At 36.5% G+C, this 24,195-nt stretch overlaps 2 protein-coding genes and 1 long non-coding RNA gene across 6 annotated transcripts in view; 1 reads left to right on the plus strand and 2 right to left on the minus strand.

Moving 5' to 3' along the window:
* LOC134662201 (uncharacterized) overlaps positions 1-24,195 on the minus strand; it is a 216,802-nt gene that overhangs the window by 127,507 nt on the left and 65,100 nt on the right. The gene's annotated exons all lie outside the window — the stretch shown is intronic.
* Positions 1,342-6,763, minus strand: LOC134660090 (uncharacterized). Of its 4 annotated transcripts, XM_063516048.1 has the most exons (3): positions 6,328-6,745; positions 5,256-5,399; positions 1,342-1,880 (listed from the first exon to the last, which is right to left on the minus strand). In XM_063516048.1, the coding sequence occupies exons 1-3, from the start codon at positions 6,471-6,473 to the stop codon at positions 1,790-1,792; spliced, it is 381 nt and encodes a 126-aa protein (XP_063372118.1). In that variant the 5' UTR covers positions 6,474-6,745; the 3' UTR covers positions 1,342-1,789. The 4 variants fall into 4 exon arrangements, with proteins under 4 accessions (XP_063372118.1, XP_063372046.1, XP_063371975.1 ...); XM_063515976.1 differs by lacking the exon at positions 5,256-5,399 and having other exon boundaries at positions 6,328-6,753; XM_063515905.1 differs by lacking the exon at positions 6,328-6,745 and having other exon boundaries at positions 5,256-6,316.
* On the plus strand, positions 15,831-18,127 carry LOC134660373 (glutathione S-transferase 1-like). The gene is made up of 5 exons (XM_063516133.1): positions 15,831-15,995; positions 16,138-16,196; positions 16,341-16,482; positions 17,435-17,625; positions 17,960-18,127. Exons 1-5 carry the CDS (start codon positions 15,852-15,854, stop codon positions 18,072-18,074), a joined length of 651 nt encoding a protein of 216 aa, XP_063372203.1. The 5' UTR covers positions 15,831-15,851; the 3' UTR covers positions 18,075-18,127.

The following is a 24,195-nucleotide window of genomic DNA, read 5'->3' on the forward strand; positions in this document are numbered from 1 at the left end:
AGAGCTATGGAGTCTTTGTTAACATTAAAATTAAGTTCATACTCATACTCATCCTCATTAATTAAGTACAAGTAAATTATGTACAGCTCTAGACCTAATAAATATCAGCGATCATCACAATAACGAAATACGTAACTATATATTCATGACATAATGTGACATCTGATTTACTCATACACATATTTAGGTAAAGAGGTTTAATCATAAGTGGCCTATCACTTAAAAAAGTACTTAAGACATGCAACCTATGATTATAAACATTGGTAATACGTATTCGACATATTAAAACGATATTCCATAGATATTAAAACTGTTTATTATTCATTAAGGTTGATATAGAGCTACAATATTTTAGAATAGTTATGCGTTACTCTTCCTTACGTCTACAAAACAGTTCGTTCACACATAATGGGCAGTATAAACGTCGTAAGTCGCATTCATGGGCATCATTTTCAAGACACCAATATCAATATCTTAACAGTAATTATAGTATGTAGGTACGTTAAGTACTTAAATAAAATATTGGAGCGATGACACTGCAATATGGGTAATATAATAATATTAACATACACATATACATATTATATTATTGGGCATCATTTTCAAGACACCAATATCCTTATCTTAACAGTAATTATAGTATGTAGGTACGTTAAGTACTTAAATAAAATATTGGAGCGATGACACTGCAATATGGGTAATATAATAATTGTTCAGAACGCATCCTATGTGACGTCACGGACGGCCGATTGCCTCCGAAATTCGAAGATCGTCAACGATCGGATGCGTATATAACGTCCGCCGCCAGCAGCCAACGGCAATCTTCCAAAATACGTTGAAACGACAAACTGTACTTGTAGTTGTACTACTGTATTAAAATAATTTTATTTTACAAATAAATCTCTGTACATAAGTTAAAATAACAAATCTTCATTGAAGATCCTCTTAGGCATCCCTGCACCACTAGAAAGGAGCCTAGGCCTCAACATTTGAATCAGGCAAAAGTCTTCCTGCAAAAAATAGACTGCTTTCTCTCAGTCCGTACGTTGATACGGATCAGCTGTTAAGAGTAGGCGGGAGACTTGATAACACATATTACAGCGATGACGTCAAGCATCCAATCATATTATGTAGCAAGCATAGGCTCACAAAATTAATATTTGTATTTTTTCACTTACTTACTTATTTGTTGAGGCCTAGGCTCCTTTCTAGTGGTGCAGGGATGCCTAAGAGGATCTTCAATGAAGATTTGTTATTTTAACTTATGTACAGAGATTTATTTGTAAAATAAAATTATTTTAATACAGTAGTACAACTACAAGTACAGTTTGTCGTTTCAACGTATTTTGGAAGATTGCCGTTGGCTGCTGGCGGCGGACGTTATATACGCATCCGATCGTTGACGATCTTCGAATTTCGGAGGCAATCGGCCGTCCGTGACGTCACATAGGATGCGTTCTGAACATGCTCCCGGCGTTGAAGTACTTCAAGGAACCTATAATTGAGAGCAGGATGTGAGTGCTTGTGCATAATCCGGAGTGCAATGCACGTTACATGGAAGTGGGCAGGGGGCAAATATTATTAAATGCCCGCTTGATTATTCCCCGTTTTGTTTTTATATCTGCTACTCGGGCTATTCCATCTTTGCCCATATAAAGCTTTACTATGCGGCCGAGTAGCCACATTAAAGGGGGCACCCCTTTCTCCTTGATGATAACTAGGGCTCCCTCCACTAGTTGATCATGTGATGAAAACCATTTGGTTTTTTGCTGTAGTTGTGAAACATATTCTACTTTAAATCTGTTCCAAAAATGAAGTCTGAGCTGCTCCACGCGCCGATACCGCTGCAGCGTGTTGATCTTCTCCTCTGGCACAGGATTCTGCGAATTAGGAACAAACATAAGCGGTCGTCCAATAAGGAAGTGGGCTGGTGTGAGAGCGGTCAGATCGGAAGGGTCACTGGACATGGGGGTTAAAGGTCTAGAGTTCAGGACAGCTTCAATATCCGATAAACACGTGCTCATACCTTCGAACGTTAAATGTGTTAGATTTAAAATGCGGCGCAAATGGTGCTTTACTGAGCGCACGCATCGTTCCCATAGGGCACCGAAATGCGGTGAATAGGGAGGTGAAAAAACAAAGTTAATTTCAGATTGAGCAAGATTTGATGCAATATCTGATTTTTGCAGTACTCTGTACAGCTCATTACAGGTACCAGTATAATAAGTGGCATTATCGCAATAAATATTTTTTGGTTTACCCCGGCGAGCAATAAAGCGGTTTAAACTAGCCATGAATGCGTCTTTGGTGAGGTCTGAGACAAGTTCCAGATGCACGGCCTTTACTGCAAAGCATACGAAAATGCATATCCAGGCTTTGACTAATCTACAGCCCCTACCTTTGCGGTCAGCTATCAATATTGGACCTGCGTAGTCCGTGCCCGTGTTCAAAAACGGGTGATCTAATTGGGCACGCGTTGCAGGCAAATTTCCCATTATAGGTTGAACAGTTTGACCTTTGACCCTGCAATACATCACACAACTATCTACCGTTTTTCGCGCCAAGTTCCTACCGCCTAGAGGCCAATAAAGCTGCTTGACGCTATTGAGCAATAATTGAGGACCTGCGTGCAAAAATTGTAAGTGAAAAAATACAAATATTAATTTTGTGAGCCTATGCTTGCTACATAATATGATTGGATGCTTGACGTCATCGCTGTAATATGTGTTATCAAGTCTCCCGCCTACTCTTAACAGCTGATCCGTATCAACGTACGGACTGAGAGAAAGCAGTCTATTTTTTGCAGGAAGACTTTTGCCTGATTTTAATGTGGCATATTCCTCTTCAAACATTTCTCTTTGAGACAGAGATATAATCGATTTTCGGGCCGAAGTTAATTCTGAACTTTGTAGAAAACCTGTAATCTTAGCCTTATTTCTTGAACAATTATTAATGAATCTCATGACATATGCTACGACTCGAACCAATTTAGAGAATTTGGAAACTCGATCGAGGAGGAGCGAAAATGGAGACTCTTGAATGTCTGTTGCCAGACAATGAACCATTTCAGGTAAATCTGTAGGCAATGCAGGCTGCGACTTGGGCAAGGCAAGTGAATCCTGCTTAAGAAATTCGGGACCTGTCCACCAAAGGTCAGAGGCCGCAAGAAGCCTAGCATTTAAGCCTCGTGACGCTAAATCAGCGGGGTTTTCTTTTGAGGGCACGTAGTGCCACGTGTGACCGGCAGTAACATCCTGTACCTCGCTCACTCGGTTGCGTACAAAAGGTTTAAGATTGGCGGGTGATGACGCTAACCACCCTAGGACTATCATTGAATCGCACCAAAATGTGCATTTATTAAATTTTATGGTGAGTGAGCTCAGTATCTTTGTAAACAGTCTTGCACCGAGCAACGCCCCAGATAGTTCTAACCGGGGAATGGTCGTGGCTTTAATTGAGGCAAATTTATTTTTAGAGGCTAAAAGACGGACCGTAACTGTCCCTGTGCTATCCTTCGTCCTCACATACGCGCAAGCTCCGTACGCGGCCTCAGATGCATCTGTGAATATATTTAATTCTATCTCTTCACTAGAATCGCCTAAAACCCAGCGCGGAACTCTAATTTCATTGAGAAATGGTAAAGTGGTTTCGAATTTACCCCATTGCGCTTTAAGGGTGGGCGGTATCTTCTGATCCCACGAGCATCGTTCCTGCCACAATTTTTGCAGCAATATTTTTGCTTCTAAGACGCAAGGCCCTACTAAGCCTATCGGGTCAAATACCTGCGCGATTGACGAAAGTACGTGACGCTTTGTGACATTGTTACAAGTTTTTAAATTAATCGTAAAGAAAAGGGTATCGGTGTCACATTGCCAATTTAGCCCTAATGTTTTAGATGGCACGGAAATGCTCAAGTTTTGAATATTTAAATTATCTTTTGCACTATTTTGCGAACAATTATTTGTTTGTATGTGACCTTGTAACGCTTGCAATATTTCAACATTATTAGACCGTAATTTTCGCAAATTTAACTGACCTGATTTTAATGTGTCGATTACTCCCTTTCCCAACTGTATAGCATCATCGATGTTCGTGCTGCCGCTCAAGTAATCGTCGACATAAAAGTCATGTACGATCGATTGCTGTATGACTGAATCTGACGCCTCTAAACCTAACTGCTTTAAGCAGCGGCAAGCCAGAAAGGCAGCCGAAGCTGTGCCATATGTCACTGTATTCAGAGAGTAACACTCAAGACGATCGGTCGGATTAAAACGCCATAAAATCTGCTGAAGGCATCTTTGTTCAGGTGCAATTAGCATCTGACGGTACATCTTTTCGATGTCACCTGATATTACATACTTATGTTGCCTATATCTTAATAAAATTGAAATTAAGTCATCCTGAATGGTGGGACCGACTCTCTGTATTCCGTTCAAAGACACCCCTGATTTGGTGGGGGCTGACGCGTCAAAAACAACCCTTAATTTAGTGGTGAGACTGTTCTCCCTTACCACCCCAAAATGCGCCAAAAAAACACTCTACGCCGCTGTCGCTCGACTCGCGCGCAGTGCAGGACATGTGACCTAATTCGAGATATTCATTCATGAACGCGTTGTAATTCTGCCTAAATTCGTGATCATGTTTTAACCTTTTTTCTAAAGATAAGAAACGGCACTTAGCCATTTCATAAGAGTCGCCTAGAATCTCTGGCGATTCTTTAAGTGGCATGGTAACAACGAACCGCCCATCGTCAGTCCGCGTCGTAGTTTTATTAAAATGTTCCTCGCAAATCCGCTCTTCGGGGGTGAAATTATGTACTGGCGATACACTATCGAGCTCCCAGAAACGCGTGAGCTGCTTGTCAATATCAGTGTCAAGTAATTCTGAAGCATGACAGAGAATGTGATTATTTTGATTGTTATTAAGGACCGAACCGGAAATTAACCAGCCTAATTTCGAGTCATACAGCTTGGGTTGACGCTTCCCTAAATCGATTTTATTAGTACCTAGCACTTCCCAGAATACTTCCGCGCCTACCAACATGTCTATGACCGACGGAATGTTGAAAGTAGGATCGCATAATTGAATATGCGACGGTATTTGCAGGTTCTTAATGTCTATGTATGACATTGGTAACAAATCCTTTATGTGAGGAAGCACACGACAGCTAAGCTCCAACTCAAAGTCTCCCGTCATTGATTTTATGGTGACGTTGCAAGACTGATTACTTTTAGATAATAAGGTATTGTTAATACCTGTCACAGTGGAGCCCGTGTAGGAAACCGGAAGCTGCAGCTTGCTGCGCAGCCTCTCGCTGATGAAGTTGGTCGAGCTGCAGTTGTCCAGCATGATGCGGACGACATGCAGAGCACCCTTGGCATCGCTGACTCTCACCAAAGCTGTGGAAAGCAGTGCAGAGGATTGTTGAGTCAAATTTATTTTTTCAGTGGTCAGAGCAGCTACCTCTACCGCGTCGCTATTTATTTCGGTATGAAGCAAGGTGTTGTGCCGTTCACTACAATATTTACAAGTAGACAGACGGCATTTAGACAACTGATGACCTGGTCTTAAGCACAGCTGGCATATGTCTAATTCATTGACTTTCTTTTGACGAAGGTCAACTGACAATTTGCGAAACGAATCGCAAGAAAACAGAAAATGATTCTGCGCACACATGGGACAGCTGTATTTTGGTTTATTAGCCTTATTATGAGTCTCAGCTACAACAAAAAAATTCTTTTGTTTATCAGGGTGGCGATTAGCCTTAACTGAACTCGATTTTGACTCATCGAGCGTCTCCAATAAATCAGACCTATTCGAAATAAACGTGGTAAATTGTTCCAACGTCGGAGGATTATCCAACGTATTTCTAAATTCTTCCCACTCGCGGCTGGTTACCGAATCTAATTTTGATGACATCATAAAAATAATAAGCGTATCCCACTCAGAGGTTGGTTGGCCTAAAGTGTTAAGCGCCCTAAGGTTTTTATTCGTAATGTCCAAAAGATGACGTAACGCCCTGTGAGATTCTTTGTGAATTTGCTCGACACTGAACAAAGCTTTAACGTGATTATTAACTAATAACCTCTTATTGTCATACCTAGCTAACAATAGCTCCCAAGCAGTCTTATAGTTCTCGGCTTTAAAATCCAAACTTTTAATTACTAATGCGGCACTTCCCTGTAGGGAGGAACGCAAGTAATGGAACTTGTTAATATCGTCTATAGAATCATTAGTGTGGATCAAAGACAAAAATGTATCCCTGAATTCCAAAAAATATTGATAGTTGCCGTTAAAGTGAGGTAGATCAATCTTAGGTAGCCTTACCAGATTATTTTTATGCTGGCACGAACCGGAACCCGCCTCAGACATAACCTTACTTTCGGCATCCACCTTGCCACGCTGGCGAAGTAATTCCCGAGCGCTGGCCAGGATGGCGAAGTACTGGTTCTCGAAATCCATACGCTCAACATATTGCTCCCGGGGGGTCTCCGATTCTACTTCAATCCGCTCCTGTAATTCATCAAACACTGCATACATTTCCTCAATCTTACTAAGACGGCACTGAATTTCACTGGCCTGTACGTCAGTTAACGTCGCTATCGATAAGTATGGCGTTAGGAACGTCTTAAAGTTGGTTAGTTTACATTTTAATGTTCCCCGCTGTTTAACTAACTGCGTTAACGACATTATTTGCACTAAATGAACTAAGGATAGGTTTTAAGCACTCCAATTAGAATTCACTTGAAGATAATTACCGTAAACGCAATAAATAACCGGGCGATGTTCACGCGCACAATAGGTATGCACTGATTGCATTGATCGATTACCGATAAGGAAAACACATGCGATGCGCTCGGCGACTAGGAGGATACTAAATGCACTGTTTCCTTGACCTCTAATAGCGAAATCGATCAGCTGATATGCGCTCGGTGATATATTCGCGCTTATGATTATTTTAACTGAAAATTAACTTATGTAATTTTAAAGATATATTTAAATTTAACTTTGACCGTTATGATTTATAACTGACAAAATTTGAATTTATGTTGAAAATATGAGCAATATTAGTTCGAAATATTGAAGCTGCGTGGTAATTAACCACGGGAAAGGAAGAAGAATTACTTCTTATAGGGATAGAAGGATATTGAAACGACCTTACTTGTGTTGAACCGTAATTCGACCTGTTCTCGCTGCTATGCCGATGCGTGACTCTCGCTGGACCTTGAAGTAGTAAGATGACGCTGCGCACGGCGATGCTGCGAATCGGGATCTCGTGGTGTTCTTCAGCTAACCCGGGACTTCTCGGGATCTTCGACGACCTTTGCTGAAGATGTCCTTGACGAAAACCGTTGGTAGTTGAAACCGCCGCTTGTTCGCCCGCTTGAGACGCCCCAGTCCTTAATATGGGATGCTGTAGTCGACTCGCGGAGTTCCTCTCTCCGGGAAACGGGATGAAGCTGCGTTGCGGACGCGTTCTTCGCAGGCGCTGGTACCGAAGTCGAACTCGACGCTCTTCTTCGACGGGTGAAGGACCAAATGTTGAGGCCTAGGCACATACACATATACATATTATTACTTTTTTATAATATAACATTTAATTAAATATATGTAAACAGAATTAATTACATATAAGTAGTCTAAGTATTTATAAAACGATTCGGACGAACTTAATTAATGAGGATGAGTATGAGTATGAATTTAATTTTAATGTTAACAAAGACTCCATAGCTCTCCTTAGTCTTACCGTGCTAAAAAAACTCCGAGGCCTGGATATCAGCCAATCTATGGGTGCGTATATGTTCGTAATCGAATTCCTAAAAAGAATGAATCAAGACAATGAAAAGTGTACTTTCAACTTGTTAATATTCGAATAGGGTTCAGATTCGAAATAAACGCCATTTTTCTAATATAAAGGCATATACTACGAAAATGGGGTGGTAAACCTTTTATGGCTAATAATTACACGTAATTATTTTTTGCATTTCCGAAATAAAAGACTAATAGAAATTTTAAAATGTACTTTATTCGTTTCTTTTAATTTACTGAGATGAAAATTTAGGAAACTAACATCATGCGCAATGTCAGGAGGATTTGTCGATACCTTATCAAATCGTAATAATATTAAAGTCGCAAAAACAGTTGGTAATCTCTAATTTAACGAAAGTCGACGAATGACGGACTTGCTATGTACATAATAGACGGACTTTCAAACTTAGTCAAATTTTAATGTGATAAATGGTGGAACGTATAATTACAAAACTAAGCCAATTTCTGATATTTTAAACACAGAATAAAGATAACTGGTTCTTATGCTACTTACGTAGGTACTTTCTGATGCACAATCTTTTCAAAAACTATTTTTAACAATTTTTTTTCGAACGGCTGTCGAACTATGACTTTTGAGTTCAAAACACGAAATGACTTATTTAGGCGGATTGCTCTGAAATTGGTTGTCACAGCGCCATCTGTATTAGAGTGACGGAACTAACGCGCAAAACTGATTAATCGACTAGACTCCAAAGCGGCATACGCCTTCTAATTCAAAAGTTATAACGTGTTGACGGACTTGCCTTATAGACGGTCTTGGCCGCAGTGACCTTATATTTATTCTTAAAATTGGGATAAAAGTGACTGGATATAATAATTAAATTAATCATCTTATTCATAAAACTCAACAACCTCTTATAAATATTTGTTAAATTCTAACGGCATTATTCATAAACGGCTGTCTAAACTTTATCAGTTGATGATCGTCGTTTGTCCCTATCTGTCGTTATGCCATAAAGAGGGACAAACGACGATCATCAGCTGATTAACTTAGCAGACGTTTATGAATAGGGGACTAACAATAAGGGACCAACGATAATCATCGGTTTGTTAGATTTTTCAAACGTTTATGAATAACGTCATTAAAATGAAGCTTGCTTACATTAAATATTAAAGATACGAGTATATTCCAATTTTATTGGCGATTATTATAAGCATTAATGGCTTAATTATTCATTAGAACGTGATTAGAACCTCATTAATATTTGCCGCAGCGGTTAATATTTCCCGCCCAACAATTAGCGTTGAGTTAAAAAAGCTAATAGTTTCCAACAGCGACCGGCTCAGTTGTTCGTGACATAACTAATTACTTTAGCACTCAGAGTTTTGGAGTTTTCAGTTTTCCAATTCTAGACTTCATAGACAATTAAGGTCGGGTCCCAGTGAAAATAGGGAAAGAGAAATAAAACCAGTAATTAACTAGGCCAGTTATTTATACAGCTTCTTTATGTTGATGGCATTATTAAAATGTCTAGATTCTCGAAGTTGGCCGTGACAAAATAAATAATAACCTGGCTAGGACAAGTATATTGCGCTTAACACACTGAATGCAATTCGCACGTCGCGTCGCTTCGATGTGCGAGCGGCTGTCTTGCTCAAACATTGGAGCGACGTGCGAGTTGGAGCCAGTGTGGTGAGCGCCTACAGCATCAGTCACGCTAGAACGGTCCGGGTCCGGGTCGTGGCGTGCGACACTTTGTTTTCTATGACAGTTGGTTGGTGATCGCGTGATGTTTTATACAGAAAACTGACGTGTCGGACGCCTCAGCCCGGACCCGGACCATTCTAGCTTGAGTCATTCTTTATTCGCGCTCTAGTCATTCTAATTACAATATTAGCTACCGCAAAATACAGAACCCTGATATAGGCACCTATCTTCTTTGATATATTGGTAGTTTTCTATTATTTTAGCGTTGTAAAGTACAGTTTTTTTTAATGTATTAAATTGTAATAAGGAAATTATGTACAGATTTGTAATTGTTTGATTTGCATTATTGAATTCGCCGTAAAAAGTTCTATGTCTGCAAATGACTATTCGTAATTCTGTATCGATCTGACTCGATACCTATTTATTAGACTTTTCAATTCTAGAATAGACGTCGCCATTAAATTATTTAAGTAAGCAGCAATGCATCACCTGGCATACAAATAAGTGTTATTTGTTTTCATCGACACCTGCCTATAAGGCTAATGGAGAATTGTATAATGCATGCGGCCGCTATGAAACTGACCTGGCCTTGGATCTGTCAATAATACGGCCCGATTCGAACTTTCTATTCACTCATTCATTATTTTAAAATTATGGCTTCAGTCCAGTGGGACTATTTCGCCATTATGAAGGTATTAGGAGCAAGGTAATACGACTAAAATTGTACGGTTAGTACAAGACAGTGTACGGTGATTTTATTCGCTCTTGTAGAGCGATAGCTGACCTTTACAAGAAGCACGTGGACTACCGGCCGATGGCTCCAAAATGGTGGTTAAACGCGCTTCACGATTAATTCTCCATTCACTGCCCACCACCACATTAGTTTACTGTAGTATAATTTAAGCTATCGGTATTACACTTTAAACAATAAATAACAAAGGAATTAATCACGAAGCTATCAAGATGGCGCTCGAACCGGAAATCCCGAACTATCTATTCTTCAAACAAAACCGTCACTTTTGACACTGACATATCTAATCCATATCGTATCTAGATGTATCTTAAAGTTCGAATTGGACCGATAGTAAGTGTAACTATGACCACATCAAATCGAATTCACAAGAGCTACTATGGAGCATGGATAAGGTCAAGCATACTCTACTCAATTCAAGTAACATTCAAATTTTAAGTAACATTAGACGGCCATTACGTTCACAAACAAATTTTAACAAGGAGGTTTTAAAATAAAATAATTTGTGTGATAAAAATGGAAACAAATCTTATACTATTATTATATATCTATCTAATACGCATGTAGGTACCTATCAAACAAACTAGGTATAGTGATTTTTACTTTTTAATAATTTATCTCTGTACCATTGAAATGATAAGACGATAATAACATTTGACATATACCACATCCATAATTATTTTATCAGTTACGGGTAATTATAACTGGCCAAACAAGACGGCTTACTAGTTCATGTTACAACAAATCAACTTAGTGCAGGGCGGACGTCTGGAAGAGCGTGGTGCTAACGCTATCTTAAATACATGTAAGTACCTATTTTTTTTTTAGTATATGACTTGCTATTCGAATATGTATTAAATATTTTTTTAATTACTACTAGGCATGTCATACTTAACCGAATTAATTTATATTATGTTGTATGTAAAAGTTAGTTATTTAACTTACTAACGTTACCATACAACCCTAAAATAAATTTATTTATTTATTTATTTATTTAATTAATAAAGTACAGTGATATTCTTAACTATAATCATAGCCCCGCAAAACTCAACAATGAGTTTGACTGTGGGGTCATCAGTCTCTGGTTAATATGTAACTTAATGTAACTTAAAGTAGGTAAATTAATTACTACAATGTGTCATGGTAATGTTTTTTTAACATAGATTTAAATTTGGACTTCTTGTTTTCGCGTCTTATAGCTTCAGGCAAACTATTGAGTAAGTATGGAATTCTTTTTCTAAGTGTTCTATCCCCGTAGTAGTTATTAATTCTAGGAACGGATAGTTTGCCTGTAGTCACAGCCTTTGTGATGTATGTATGATTAACTTCGCAGTATTTAAATTTGTCCACCGTCAATTTCACTATTGTTTATAGTTATCACAATTGTCCATAAATTATTTTTCATATTTAATTTAATGATGAATTTTGCTTTTGGTTCTCTGCCTGGCGCGGCGCGCCGCCAGTGCAGCGCAAGGCCGCACTGGCAGGATCGCCATGTGATGTGGGACGTTGAATGAAACAACTTGCTTGGAGTATCGATCTATAATGTCTAAAATAACATAAGTATCAGCTTATATAGTACGTGTAAGGGTAAGGCGTAGCACACACTACACTGGTGTTAAGGAATCCGCTGAGTTAGACTCTTGGTAGCTATGGTTATTGATCGCGAGTAAGTATTTATGTTTTAAACTAACTGGTAAAATATTGCAAATTTTAAATAGTAGTCTGTAGTTACCTTTACATTTGAGTTTAATTTTATGGTTGACAAGTAATTTTAAAAATCTGATCTGCATAGTCTCTAGTTTATCGATATTGGTCTTAGTTGTGAGCCCATAGCTGTCAAGAGCATAACTCAATATTGAATCTACAAGTGACATGTATAGACATCTAAGTGTGCTAATAGGAACTTTGAATTTTAAGTGATAGAACTTACCTAATAAGACTCTAAGTTTTTCATAAATAAAATTAACATGATACGACCAGGATAGGTGCTCGTCTACTTTGATTCCAAGGTAAGTAATACATTCTACTTGTTGAATAGGTTCACAGTTACAGTTATAGTTGTTAAGGTGAAAGCAATGGAAAGTATGGGCATATAGTTTGGAAGGGATATTCTTAATTGGTAAGTACGGTGAATGAATTAGCAAGAACTTGGTTTTATTGGAGTTGAGAACTATTCCATTGTCGTGAGACCACTTAATGACCGAGTTAATGTCTTGCTGAACTAGACGGAAAGTGTCCTCAAGGTCAGTGCCCGCGCGCAAGGCGCATAGGTCGTCTGCGAACATGTGCGCTGAGCAATGCTGCAGCACACCGCACAAGCTGTTAACGTGCATCAAGTAGCAGACAGGACCACAGCCCGAACCTTGAGGCACCCCACACTCCACGGCGCACTCACGACTATAGGAGTTCCCGACCCTGACCTTGTAGGAGCGCGAGGCGAGATAGTCGCGGAACCATGTGTTCAGCGGCTCGCTCACTCCGCACTCGTGCATGGCCTTCAATAAGGTGTTCGATTCTAAAGTATCGAACGCCTTTTTGAAATCAAAGAATACGGCTAATACAATTTTTTTATCATTCAGGTAGTTATTAATTTCATCTGTGAAATTTGACAATAAAGTTGAGGTACTTTTTCCTCTTTGAAAACCGTGTTGACTGGGAGTTAAAACATCATTTTTACTAAGATAGGTACTAAGCTGGTCGGTTATACATTTTTCCATAATTTTATCAATACTGGATAATATTGCAATGGGTCTATAATTAGAAAAAGATTTACGATCTCCTTTTTTGTAAATTGGACGAATTATAGCTTCTTTTAGCTTACTAGGGAATTTATGATGTTTGACAGATAAATTAATCAATCTGGCAAGAATAGGACTTATTTTGTCTGCGACGAGTTTTATGTCAGACATGCGTATCAGATCGCTGCCCGGAGATTTGTTTGCGTTCATGTTTTTGACAGCTTTTCTAACTTGGTGACTTTTCACGGGCTGCCATCTCATGCACACGTCTGACTTTTTAACATAATTATCCCTATCAATCCAGGTATCATTACACATATGTTTAATCTCTTTGATCTCGTCCGTATAAGTAGAGGCGAACTTATTACATATATATTTGTCATCTCCCATATCTTGCATGTTAGAGTGTATTATATCATCTAAATTTTTACTATTTTTTCCCAACAATATATTTATCCTTTCCCATATTTTCTTAATATTATGATTACACTCTATAATACACTTTTTATCGTAAAAATTTTTACTTTTATTTATGGCTTTAGTACATTTATTCCTATACCTAGTATAACTAAGTCGCTTTAGCATATTCTTTGGCTCATGGCACCATATGTGAAATAATCTATCCCTTTCTATTATCATATTCTTCAAATTATCGTTAATCCAGGGTTTATGATTTCTACTTGTGTTACACTTGACCGTTTTATTTACATAGCAATCGTTGTATATGTCATAAAATATTCGTGTTAATGCATTATACAATTCTACTGGGCAAATAGATAGGTACCTATTTTGTTAAGATACAAGTTTTCCAAAACGGAACCAACGATTTTAATCCACGATCTTATTCGCGTATAATACGCGTTTTTGTAAATAATAATGTATAAATCGTGAAAGTTCAGTTTTCAGAGTTTTCATTATCTTGAAAAACTTTAAACGTAACATGTTTTGTTTAATTACCTGCTGTAACTAAACAATACAGAAAAATTAAATGTATCTACACATTTTTACAAATGTTTGTATTAAGTAGGTGTGCCAAATAATCCCATCAAATAGGAATGATGACACATGTTGAATATTATATCAAAATCTAGTAAAATAGATAGCAAACAAGCAATTCATCACAATAATGTGGATATTAAAATAAAATATGGAAATGTTACAAAAATACAGGACCTGAAAGTCTCAAAATTTAAGTTATTTTTTTAACCTCCAAAAAACGATAAAAGTAAGGGTATCATTCGATTCCTTACATTTATCCAAAAAAATATTGTATAGCAACTATATACATAAACGCCATATTTCACCGACAAAAACACAATTTTCTTGTTTTGTCCATACGACAAGATGGGCTCTCAGAGACCGTGACGTCACGTTCATTTATCGTTTTGTTAAGGGCGTTTCGCGAGTGAAGTGCGACTGTCGGCCTTTGACTACAATTTCTGACTTTTGTGTTACTTTAATGCAATGGGTCCCATATACAAAAATACAAAATAGTTTATTTGGTTTAACTTATGATACACTTTACATAAAAGGCTGGAGTCTCCCATTAAGTAAAACAATACTTGTGTCGGGAGAGCCCGCTCTTCCATTAGGAAATAGGGTAATAATCAACAAACTGTACTTAACTTAATTAATATACAATTTACAAATTATTATATTGTACTTACAAATTATTATACAATTTACAATTAATGATCAGTTTCAATTGTGTAATTACAATTAAAGATCTATAGTATTTTATTAATTTTATCCATATAGACATTTGATCCTAAAAACAAACCCGATCGATTGATACCATAAATGAAAATTAGTCATGTAGCCTATACCTACTCATATCTACGCAAATACAAACAAGTGATATCAGAAACATTGATCGCCAATGCGTCAATGATAATAGTTATAATGGGTGAACCATAATCTTTATGTGTTACTCAAAACATTAAAATGTAATCATAGCATACAAATAAGCTAATATATTTAAATACTTTTTGTATAAACTTGATTGTACGATACAAAAATGGATAAATAATGGATTTAAAAGTCTTCAAGGTTCTTAACTTGTAGTTAGTGCACGATCTAATTTAAGAATCTGTGTCATTATTACATGAAAATATTTTTTTTTTAGTAATAAATGTAAAACTGAATAATGCCATATTTTAAACAAGTTATTTGATATCTATTTAAGTCTATAAGTTATTTGTATCAAATAGATAATGCCATTAGCTCCAGAGGGCAATTTAGGCGAAAGCATCCTCAGTTTTCAGCGTAATGAAGAAACTCAAAGTTATAATGGACTGTAGTTTTCTCGACAAAGTTAAAATGGTACCAATTTGTACGCAACGTGCCCTCAAGATCCTAAAACTCCACAAAGCATAAACTACACTACTAACGACGCGAAACGTGCAAATTATAGCCTTCTGAATTTTGTTTTGGAAATATTTGAAGTTGTATTCTTATTATTGTAGCAATAATCATTACTACAATTTGCAATTTGCGTAAATTTAGAGAGTAGGTATTATAAAAGTACCAAAGACAATGTGTACAGCAGCAACACTGCTGCAGTCATCCGAATACTTATCATCAGAAAGTGAAGGCCACGGTGTAGGTGACGGAACCTATCAACCTTTGTGCTGTGCGCGTGCTGGCAGCCTGGCCGGTACGGTTGTTTATATATAATAACATGTATATAATATTTTTGCCCATCTGTTGTAAATTTTATGTGTAAATAGCTCGTTATTTGTATATATATTGTGTTTTTCTGTATCACTGTGTATATAGATTGTATTATATACTGTACGGCCCGATAGCGTACATACGGCAACATAACATAATAGCCTACTATTTTTAGAGTTCTTAAAGTTACTTTACAGTTGCAGCCAATATGGTGCTCACTCTGTACAAGTTAGACGCCAGTCCACCGGTACGAGCAGTGAAGATGGTGATTGCAGCCATCAATCTACCTGATGTGGAATATGTTGACGTCAATTTGCTACAAGGCGATCATCTCAAAGAAGATTATATCAAGGTACCTATTAAGCTTGCAATGTTTTATGTATTCCCCTTAAAAATAACCCTCGAGCATTCAAATCATCGAAATCGTCTATCAAATGTCTACGTTGATTATTTATATAGGTACCTATTTTAAAAAATATTGTTTCTTTTTTCAGCTTAATCCACAACACACGATACCGACATTGGTGGATGATGACTTCGTTATTTGGGATAGGTAACTATGTAATAAAAAAAAAACAATGGAATAAGTACCCTGGTCAACATAAATAGACTGGAAAATTATCCATTAAAAAATATTTTAGTATGTAAGTTGTGATATTTGTCTCAGACTATTCAAAACATATGTTTATCTTTTCAGCCATGCGATTGCTACTTATCTCATAAACATGTACGCTGACAACGACTCTCTATACCCATCGGATCCGAGGAAACGAGCTCTGATCGATCAAAGAATGCACTTTGATAGTAGCATTCTGTTCCCACCTGTACGAGAAGCAGTAGTGAGTAGTAAAATCCAAATATTATTTTGATCGATTCACATTTAATTGAAAATGAAAAAAAAAAAAGATTTTGAGGCAAAAAACGCTCACCTTTTTGTTGTTTTTGCTCAACGCGTTTTAGTTCGTACTGTGTTGTAACAGATGGCGTCAACTGCTCGACACTTATGTCACAATACTTACAAGTATTGGTCGCGTTAATTATTTAAATGTTGTGTACTTTCCGTGCTTCACTCGCCCTTGGCCCCGACGGAAGACCAGCGTTGGCCCATCCAGGCTAACACCATGCTGAGTCGGGACCATTTCGTGGTTATTTTACATGTTATGTTAGATATGTGTTGTAATGTTAAGTGTAAGTTTTAGTTTTGTTCCCTTGTTTTATCTGTTATATTTTTATTGCCACGAATAAACTATTTCTATTCTATTATATTCTAAAAAACATTACATCAAAACAAATTGACAGTGGTCCCCAAACTAGGCCGAGCCTGTATCTTGGGAACCATTATTAAGGACAATGTGGCGAAGACCGGCAAATAAAATGTACTTATTGCTGGAAATACAGTCATAGAGTAAGAACTATCGGATTTTTTTACCTACGTTCGACGCTCAGACACAGTCACAACGAAAGAGCCTTACTCCTACTCTACCGACCTTTTGTAAGTGGAGTATGTGTATAATCGCAAGAATTAAAAGCGACGAAAAAGCTTGTAGTCGGTCTTCTACACATTAAACTTAGTGTATGTATATATAGTTGCTACTATCATCGACACAGTTTAGGTGTCGATTCGTAAAACCAAAGAGAATAGTTATTAGAGGGGTCATAGTAAATTTTTGCGTACTTAATGGTACAGAAGCGTTCGTGCGCGAGTCCGACTCGCAATTGGCCGGTTATTTTTTGCTACACCAGCCCAAACCGAAATATTGATATTATATAGTTATATTCTGTTAATTTTAGGGCCCAGTTATTTTCGGAAACGACAAAGCATTCCAGCCTGAAGTGCTGCAAAAAATCCAAAGTGGCTATGAGTTCACCGAAAAGTTCCTCATAGGGGAGTGGCTGGCCGGTGACGACTTGTCAGTAGCAGACATCTGCTGTGTTGCCACTATCAGCACCGCAAACGAAATTTTACCTATAGATGAAAATTTGTGAGTTTTCCAATTTAATTTTCGTTTTACTTAGTTTCTAGGTAATCTGCATGCTAGTGATCCTGGTGCTAACTATGTTATTTTTTAAATAATATTACCAACAATATTTTGCTCTTGAGTCATGTAACAACAGCCAATTCATGTTTGATGAGTGTTGTATTCTTAATTCCATTTTTTACACCTTTATTTTTATGGAAACTTATTATGAAATCTGTTTAAAAGAGACAAAAAGTAACAAAGTAAATTCAGTTAACAGGATTTTTATATAAGTAAGGTACCTTATACCTTTTAGATCAGTAGTCCAGCAGATAAATACTCTTTTATAAAATTTCAGATTCCCAAAACTGGCCGAATGGATTAAGCGTTGCTCAGAACTGGAAATCTATAAAAACGAAAACGTGCCCGGGTTGAATCTTTTCAGTCAGATACTGAAGAGCAAATTGGCTTAGATTTTAATTAATGAAATTTAAATCTGAGACAAAAGTATATAAATACAAGTACATTATAATATCTACTTAGGTATAATGAAGGAAAACCAAAATATTTGGTTTAGTCGTTTGAAGAGCATTTTATGGGTAGGTAGGTCATTAATTTAAACGTATTTATAGAAAAATATCAATTGCTGCAGAAAATCGTACACAATGTTCGTAAATCCTTCGATACCTATATTGGATATAGGTATCGAAGGATTTACGACACGCTCTGTATCTAGTGTTAAAATAAAGTTATAATACATTATATAGACTTGCACTATAGAAACACGTGTGAGAATTCGTAGTAAAATATAATTGTTTAAGTAAGCATGCATAATGCATCAATGTTGCATGAAAGATAAACAGTAAACACTGGTACAAGGAATAAAGTTAAGTTACATATAGTAAATATACTCGTCTATGTTGTCTTATTGAATTACCGAGGAACTGTCATTAAATATTCATTTATTTAGACCTGCATTTGTATTTGAGCAGTTGAATATCCTTTGGTGCACCTCATCTATAATTCCACAGTGAAATCCTAACTAACCATTTAATTTACTTAATCATTAAAATTCATTGTTTACATGTCATTTGCCATACAACAAGACAACTGACTTAGGTACCAAATTAACCTACCCACCACGTATGTCGAGTTGTACATTAACAAATGCGAAGATCCTCAACTTGACATACGTTACTGACAAGACCCTTTAAGATAAAGCGTGTTCCGCTTGAATGAATAAGATATGAGAGTCGGCGACGGAGTTAATATTAATGAGGCTGTTACAGGCTGTTTACAATTGTTCCAGCGCTGCCAACAGAAACTTGAAGTAGTACGGCGGATTGGTTAACCGTTTTTGCAAACTACAAATTAATGATTTGCTCACAAATGAGAAGGGAAAGAGTAATTTATTTTTCAATAGTTCTGTTATTTACGTATCTTAGTAGTTATATGACTTCTCCCCCAAAATATATAAATAAAATGCAAAAACCAAGCAAATTATAAGATTGAACGAGTATGACGTTACAAAGTATGAACGAGGTTGCCGTAGAAAGGATACAGTTAAGAAGCAATTTGTCCAAAAGTATAACTACTTTGATACACACAATAGAAATTTGTAGAATCCATGGCGAAAAATCATTCTCACGCAGCCAAACTATCCACTAAACTATATTAACTTTTCTCGTCTGAGTTAAGCGGTATAAAATTTAGTCCCAAAGAAGTGATTAACAAAATTTGGTTTGTTTCATTTTATGAATACAAAGAATCTTCACTCTGTATTCTTCGACTCGTACAGAACCCGTGTAAGTACATTTTTACGATTAGCATACTTTGGGGAGGAATATTATTTCCTTCAACTGTACTTGAACAGGAGTAAGTATTTTACCAATGTTATGAATAACAAAGGTTTAGCGGAATCAACCTACCTACAAATAACATGAATAACATCGGGGAAAAGGACAAGAGTTTTTATTTAATTTCATTTTCGAAACAAAAATCTACTTAGGTATATCAAGAAATACAACAGATACTCGTATACAAGTTGTTTCCTCCTAAAATCCTAGTAAGACAAAAAAACAATGACAATGAGGTATTGCTAAAATTGTTCTAGGACGCAGTATAGATAAATCAATTATTTAATCAACTAATAATGTGTTTATGAAAACTATAGAAAAAACTTGTGGTTGTAACCGAAAGCGAAAGCGTTTCTTCATTCACGCCATTATCAGCATATACCCACATATCTCGTACGGGGAAGACTTTTGGGGCATACGCAAGCATGCAAGAAGCATAAACATTAGAATAAATTGTTAATAGTAAGAATTAAAATGTCGGATTGAACGTGAAGATGATCTCACAACGAAAGACACAAGGCTAGCGGATCAAAAATATACCTATTTAATACAACCAAATAGGCATAAACTTATCAATATCGTTTGAATATTTAGGAAATTATAAATACAAAAGCGGCCAAGTGCGAGTCGGACTCGCCCATGAAGGGTTCCGTATTTAGGCGATTTATGACGATAAAAAAAAACTACTTACTAGATCTCGTTCAAACCAATTTTCGGTGGAAGTTTACATGGTAATGTACATCATATATTTTTTTTAGTTTTATCATTCTCTTATTTTAGAAGTTACAGGGGGGGGGACACACATTTTACCACTTTGGAAGTGTCTCTCGCGCAAACTATTCAGTTTAGAAAAAAATGATATTAGAAACCTCAATATCATTTTTGAAGACCTATCCATAGATACCCCACACGTATGGGTTTGATGAAAAAAAAAATTTTGAGTTTCAGTTCGAAGTATGGGGAACCCCAAAAATTTATTGTTTTTTTTCTATTTTTGTGTGAAAATCTTAATGCGGTTCACAGAATACATCTACTTACCAAGTTTCAACAGTATAGTTCTTATAGTTTCGGAGAAAAGTGGCTGTGACATACGGACGGACAGACAGACGGACAGACGGACAGACGGACAGACAGACAGACAGACATGACGAATCTATAAGGGTTCCGTTTTTTACCCTTTGGGTACGGAACCCTAAAAATGGCATGTTGAAATAACTCACTGACCTTGGTAAGAACATAATTAATTGTAATGAATGATCCTTTCCACCTCACAGGAACTTATAGTAATCAAGTAGGTGCGGCTAAAGCAGCTGAAAAGCTTAAATTTCAAATATGTAGGGGTCTCGGCCCCGAGTATATTTCTATGCCATGTGAGGTTCAGCTTTTCGAAGAGCTAGTGAAAAGGCTAGTTGACAAATTGGTTGACTGGTTGATTAAGTAATCACTGGGGACCGAAGAACTGACAGCTTCCTCGCGCAACATTTAGTATTGCAATACAGCGGAAAAATGCTGCAAGTATCCTCAACACCATACCAATGGGGCCCAATTTGTAGATACATTTTAGTTTTATTAAGTTTTAGTTTTTTAAATTCATTTTATTATTATATAAATAAGTTAGCGTATAAAATAATTCATGTAAATAGGTAGGTACCTACTTTATTAATTGTGTAGGTGCCAAATATTCTCCCATAATTGTATCCTTCTGACTTTGAAAATGATCAACAAATAACCAAGAGTTGAAATAGATAGTAATACTTAAGTTTTTATATAAATTAAGTATATAAACAAGTTAATTTATATAGGTACTTGTCTTATATTCACGTAGGTGTAGGTACCTTCCTACTCTACATAATAAATATGCTCTCATCATTTTATAATCCTTCTGACTTTGTAAATGATCAACAAATAACCAAGAGGTGAAATAGATAGTAATACTTAAGTTTTTAAATAAATTAAGTATATAAACAAGTTAATTCATACTTGTCTTATATTTATGTAAGTCCCTACTTTACATAATAAATATGCTCTCAAAACTTTACAATCCTTCTGACTTTGAAAATGATCAACAAATAACCAAGAGCTGAAATTGATAGTACTACTTCAGTAGGTACTACATAGCAGTGTTCCTAACTTTGTCTTATTTTAACAAATAAAAATATTGTATAATAATATAACTTTACTTATTTCATTGCTTAAAATCAGAGCATTTAGTTTTTAATTATGATTTCTACAATTAGATTCCTAAAGAATTAGGAGAACACATATGAATAAGATATGTATTAGTATGCCCTACATAAATTTATTTTAAGGTTAACGTTCCCTAAATTCGTAAGAAGGCTTTAACGAAACTTGCACTGAAAGAAATCCCCGGACTTCGTTAAAGGCATATAAAAACAGCCCAATTGCATTCAAGCCAAAATTCCTCAATGCTTGCCAGCGTCCCTAAACACGACAAAAATTCACGATGAAAAGTTTATTTGAATACGAGTGAATGTGAGACTCGTTAGCGGGCTAAGTGTGGCTCGCCCGAAACTGGGTAACTTAGGGGTGCGAATTTAACAAGTTTATTACTTGTAAGACATTTTGTGGAAAAATATCTGGCTAGGCAAGCGAGCAAAACTAGACTAGCCAATAGAAGCTCTGTTGTATTTGTTTACATACATACATACAAAAGAGGATTTTTTGGGAATTCCCTAGGGATGGATGAGGAAAGGACAAATCATCCCACGTAGAAGGTCCACTATAAGAAAAGTTTATGCAAATATTTTATTATACTACATACTTACACAGAAATTGGGTCTTGCGAACTAGGTTACATTACAGAACCGGTTTTTGGATATTGAGCAAAATTTATGTCTGTATTACTTAAGTTCAGTTATGTTTTGAATTACTCAATGAGTTTGGCTGTTTTTTTTCGGTGTCACTGCGACTCAGGGCACGGGTAGAAAATAAAGGGGGCTAAAACGGACATAGTAAACTACAGGCCTATTTCTAAACTATGCATATTATCTAAGGTATTGGAAAAAGTTGTTTATAATCAGGTATATGAAACACTAAAGAACTCTTTTAACCTTAACCAACATGGGTTCCTTCAGCGTAGATCCACTGTATCCAATCTAATTATTCTAAATGATTATGTCACTGAAGCAATGGATAGTGGCTTTCAAGTAGATGTAATTTATACCGATTACAGTAAGTGTTTTGACAGAATTGATCATTCCATATTATTATCAAAGCTGTGCGACATAGGGATTCATGGTGACTTACTAAGATGGTTCTCATCTTATATAGATAACAGATCACAGGCTGTTGTCGTTAACAATTATATGTCTGGATGGGTAACGGTACCGAGCGGAGTCCCTCAGGGGTCGCTGCTCGGACCGTTGCTGTTCAATATATTTGTTAACGACATCAGCGATTGCTTTATGCACTCCAAAGTCCTATGCTTCGCAGATGACATGAAAATTTTCAGCAAAATAAAATCAAATAATGATTCTTTACTTATTCAGGCAGATCTGGTGCGGCTTGATGATTATTGTAAAGCTAATAAGCTTGACTTAAATCCATCTAAATGCTTCTCATTAACTTTCACACGTCAGCGTAACCAGATCCCTACTACTTATACGCTCAGAGACCAAGTATTAAATAAGGTTAGCTTCATGAGAGACTTAGGTGTAATACATGACTCAAAACTTCTTTTCGATATCCATATTGAGAACATTGTAAGTAGTGCCCTAAAATCATTGGGGTTCCTAATGCGCAACTCTGCCCATTTTACTCAAGCTAAGACGCTGAAAGTTCTCTATTGCTCCCTAGTCAGAAGTAAACTGGAATACGCTTCTCAAATTTGGAATCCCTGCTATAGAACTTACATTGATAGAATTGAACGCGTTCAAAAAAAGTTTCTAAAATTTCTTAGCTTTAAACTTAAATGCCCCTATAACTCGACTTACTACTATAATATCTGTAAAAAACATCATTTAATACCGTTACATAAGCGTCGTGAGATAGCTGACATCACCTTCATTCTCAATATCACGAGTGGTAATCTGGATTGCCCCGAACTGCTTCACAAGCTTTCATTTAATACGCCTACTCGGACTAAACGTCATTTCCCCCCTCTTTCAGTTAAATGTGTTTCATCCAAATATAGGCAAAATAGTTTTCTGATTCGAGCCAGTCGTTGCTTAAATAATGTGACAAGAGAGCTAGATATTGACATATTCAACTGTTCCATTCCTTCTGTGAGGCGTAAATTGATGACAAGTTGCTTTAAGTGAAATGACTGACAGGTGGTAGGTACGTATGCCCGAGCCCGAAGTAGATGTAGTTTATATTGATATTATATTCCAAGTGCTAGTTTTTAAGTCCAACATACTCACTATAAGTTGTTTAATTGGTCATAGTAACTGCAGTTGCTGTTTGCTACTCGTATGTATAAGTATAAATTGTTAGGTAGTAATTGAATTATTGATTGTAAAACTTGATCCAACTTAAGTAATTAGTTTTAGTATTTAATACATAATGTTGCCAACATATTATTGCATGTGCCCATGTAACATTGTGCGTGCTATTTAACTTAATGTTAAATGTTAACATGTTGCTATATGTGAGATCCTACAATTGGCTCTGTGTCACTATTGATGTTGTTATTAGCATAGTTATAGCTGTTGGTTCTCCATGTAAATAAAATAAATAAAAAAAAAAAAATAAAATAAATAATAAGTACCTTATAAAG

Source organism: Cydia amplana, chromosome 1 (genome assembly GCF_948474715.1).
Source record: "Cydia amplana chromosome 1, ilCydAmpl1.1, whole genome shotgun sequence".
In the NCBI taxonomy this organism is placed as follows: Eukaryota; Metazoa; Arthropoda; class Insecta; order Lepidoptera; family Tortricidae; genus Cydia; species Cydia amplana.

What these genes read in the sequence shown, in the direction of transcription:
- LOC134660090 (XM_063515826.1), bottom strand. Translation starts at nt 5,349, where the DNA reads ATGCTGGACAACTGCAGCTCGACCAACTTCATCAGCGAGAGGCTGCGC.
- LOC134660373 (XM_063516133.1), top strand. Translation starts at nt 15,852, where the DNA reads ATGGTGCTCACTCTGTACAAGTTAGACGCCAGTCCACCGGTACGAGCA. An exon ending in TCAAAGAAGATTATATCAAG is followed by an intron (nt 15,996 to 16,137) that starts GTACCTATTAAG and finishes TTCTTTTTTCAG; the next exon opens with CTTAATCCACAACACACGAT. An exon ending in TTACCTATAGATGAAAATTT is followed by an intron (nt 17,626 to 17,959) that starts GTGAGTTTTCCA and finishes ATAAAATTTCAG; the next exon opens with ATTCCCAAAACTGGCCGAAT.